This window comes from Procambarus clarkii, chromosome 24, assembly GCF_040958095.1.
Source record: "Procambarus clarkii isolate CNS0578487 chromosome 24, FALCON_Pclarkii_2.0, whole genome shotgun sequence".
NCBI lineage: Eukaryota > Metazoa > Arthropoda > Malacostraca > Decapoda > Cambaridae > Procambarus > Procambarus clarkii.
Genome location: NC_091173.1, coordinates 2,010,485 through 2,014,072, shown reverse-complemented (window position 1 = coordinate 2,014,072; position 3,588 = coordinate 2,010,485). Strand labels below are relative to the sequence as shown.

Genomic DNA, 3,588 nt, shown 5'->3' with positions numbered 1-3,588 from the left:
AGCTTTGTAATAAAATGATTGACTGCGTCCGGGCCTACGTATGAATACGTTTCTACGACATTGAATTCCCTGTCTAAAATCATGTAAGCATAAGCAATTGCTTTATGCTTACATTCCACCATGCCTCTAGGATTTTGACGGTCTAATAGACATTCAAAATCGTAATAGGCGGTGTGAGTTGGGCTATAGGTCCTACCGTAATTTTTAAAACTGATTTTATCACTAGGATTATAGAATGAAAATACTTGGGATACAGTGCATGACTCTTCGTGAGCCTGAATTTCATCTAAGGGAGCATGCAAAAGGCAAATTTTGCAGAATTTATGAGTGTCAGGAATTCTGCCGTGGTTATGGTTAATATTCTTTACAAATTTATCAAAATCCTTGATCAGACAGAGATGCTTACCTTCTAATAACAACAAAGGAACTTTATCGGCATACTTTTCTTGGCTTTTCCTAGCTAAACTAAGATAGTATCTGTTACTTTCATGAGTTATTGTATAAATATAAATAGAAATTTTGTTAAGCTTCTCTATTTTCTTAAGGTTATCAAATGATACGGGGAATCTGATTTCATCTGCCCATACTACGAATCTTCTACACCATCGAAGGCTTTTGTAATGTTGTCTAACGTTTTTTATAGTCCTGCCCAATGCTAAGTTTTTATACGCTGCAATGCACTGTAACAAACACTCATCTCCTTCACTTTCAGGATTAAATACCGATTCTTTACCCTTTAATTTTGCAGGATATGGTACGTAAGATCCAAGGTGCATAGGGTGGCGAATATATGAAAAATTAATGGCAAAGCCTGACATGGAATGAATTCCTACACTTGAGGATTGGACATTTTTTAAGCATTCGTCAATTTTAGCAGACATTTCGTCAACCCATGAATTTACAAGAACTTCCACCTCTTCCTGTGTAACAGTCTGAGTTTCTCCTCTAATTGAAAATACTTCATCTAATATTTCATATTGATCGTCGGCATGATTAAGTTTTTGCAAAATTAGGCTTACATCAGGGTAAATGTGAAATGAGGGAGGGAATTCTTCCTGTATTTGTCTGAACTGATTGTCTATATATTCTATAAAAAATTCCCTATACCTATTTATATATAAGCTGGGGTCAGCGTCTAAATGTCCGGGAATGGAGAACGAATGTCTCGAGAAAGAACCTTCGAAATGGTTAATGACTTCTAACACTCGCGGAACAACGTTATCTAAGTTAAGTACCTCTGGGGAATCTGGAGCGTTGACTTCTTCATCTGATATGTCGTGAACAGGGGGTTGATTGTCTTCTTCTTCTTCTTCATCTGAGGATGCATGCTGGTTGCCGTCTGGTGCATCTTCTTCTAGCTCCTGGGACAGCTGGGGCTGACTGCGTACAGGCGTGCTCCACTCAGAGGGTTGGGTTGAATCCAGGGGCGATTCTGTAATATAATATTAGCAATGAATAAACATTAAGAGGAAAACACATTTGAAAACAATAAGAGGATTTGAAAACCTTAATAGGAAAATATTGTGTAAATAAGAGGAATTATTATTAAGAGGAAAAACAAAAAGTTTAAATAAGAGGAAAAACTGAATTACAGATAAATAATAATATTACTTACGAGCTGGGATGTTGATTCCACCAAGTATGAGATTCTCTTGATCACGAATAGGAACTCCTGTAATGGAAATATTTTTCTGTATGAGTACTTATTACTTGTTTATACACTTGTTAAAAATACAATTATTAACTTTTAAAATTACGAAAATTATTGTGAAAACGTACGGTTATTTATGATGCGACGGCGTTTGGGTGGAGGTTCAATGATGTTTCTGGCTTCGGTGGGAGGTTCCCGGTTAACGGAGAAACGACAGTATGGGCATGAAGTAGAACCATGAACTGAAATGAAAATAATATATATAAATTGACTGTCTGTATGTATGTATGTGTGTTTCGGATATATATTTTCTTTGAAAGTTTATTGAATGTGCGAGAAAAAGAGGTACTTACGATTTGCACAATAGAGTTGCCCACAGCTGGTACAGGTTACGTCAAAATGTCCAGGCGGTGTAGGCCCGTTGCATCCTATACAGTATAGTCTGCATTCTTGAAGAGCGTTGATGGACATTTCACCGAGGCATGTTAAACATCGTGTTTGACACACATGAACGATTTCGTTGTTGATAGGAGACAGGCACAGAGGACACACTGACATGATGATATGACTAGGCTAGGGGAACCTTGTGAACAGGATGAAGATTGAATGTAGACTGAAAGTGTAGGCCTCTGAGACTTTGGCGATCTGAGGGGGCCCCTGAATGAGCGTAATAACGATAGTGTGCCCCTGAGTGGACGTTTGGCTGTTTTATTAATAGCGAGAATGATTGGCGAATACTGGGGATAAACTCTTTTATTATAAATTGTGTAAACTATGAATTAGATGACTAAATAAATTATAAATAAATAAATAAGTTTTATTAACGCTTAATGTATATATATATATATATAAATTATTACGGTGGCGAACGCCGACAATGACTGGTGGATGTCTGGGGCAGGTAATCAGGTGATGATTGCCTCGGGCAGATAGCCTGGGGCAGGTAGCTGGGGCCAGCTTAGATAGTCTCTGAGGCAGTTTCAGTATTAAAGGGTACATTGAGATGCTTCGGTTGATTTGTATAAAACTGACTGGTTAATGAAAAAGGAATAAAATATTATTATGTCAGAAAATAGGAAGAGGGAATAATATGAAGAGGAGAGAGAGAGAGAGGAGGGAGAGAGAGAGAGAGAGAGGAGGGACGGTCCAGATATTACGGATAAGATAAGATAAGAGGTACCCTGTATGCGATGTCTGGCTGGCTGGGCGCAAAGTAAATAAAGGTGACGCGAGAGATTGCGAGGTAAGGGGGGGGGGGGGGGGGTGTGATGTACGAGACCTGAAAACCATGACTTACATAGGTGATTTTCTAAATTTATATGAATAACTAAGGCTTACATAGACGATTTTGTAAGTTGAAAACATGTAAAATATGTCCGTAGAGTTCTCCTGGAAGCCCTAAAGAGCTATATACGTTACTTGAATTCGTCCCATAAGGCCTTAACAAACTTCTATGTCTCGGAAATTATTTTCTCATAAGAACTTTAACAAACTTGTATGACATTATTTTTCATTATAAGAATTCCCTAATTCCAAATCTGTGACTCCCCAAATTCACCTGAAAACCATGACACGCCACAGACCCTTTTTTCCCCTTTGGACCTGAAAACCATGACACGCCACAGGCCCTTTTTTTTCCCCCTTTGGACCTGAAAACCATGACACGCCACAGGCCCTTTTTTCCCCCAGAAAAAAAAAGGGCCTGTGGCGTGTCATCCCTACTACTGGCTTGTACAGGACCCGAGTAACACCTGGCTACAGGCACCTGTGGCGGGTGGGCTTGTACAGGACCCGAGTAACACCTGGCTACAGGCACCTGTGGCGGGTGGACTTGTACAGGACCCCAGTAACACTTGGCTACAGGCACCTGTGGCGGGTGGGCTTGTACAGGACCCGAGTAACACTTGGCTACAGGCACCTGTGGCGGGTGGGCTTGT

At 39.8% G+C, this 3,588-nt stretch overlaps 1 protein-coding gene across 1 annotated transcript; it reads right to left on the bottom strand.

Moving 5' to 3' along the window:
- Positions 1 to 282: 282 nt before the first annotated feature.
- Positions 283 to 2,332, bottom strand: LOC138368191 (uncharacterized). Its single transcript, XM_069330647.1, has 5 exons — positions 2,005 to 2,332; positions 1,780 to 1,893; positions 1,616 to 1,672; positions 1,402 to 1,432; positions 283 to 286 (listed from the first exon to the last, which is right to left on the bottom strand). Exons 1-5 carry the CDS (start codon positions 2,207 to 2,209, stop codon positions 283 to 285), a joined length of 411 nt encoding a protein of 136 aa, XP_069186748.1. The 5' UTR covers positions 2,210 to 2,332.
- Positions 2,333 to 3,588: the final 1,256 nt, after the last annotated feature.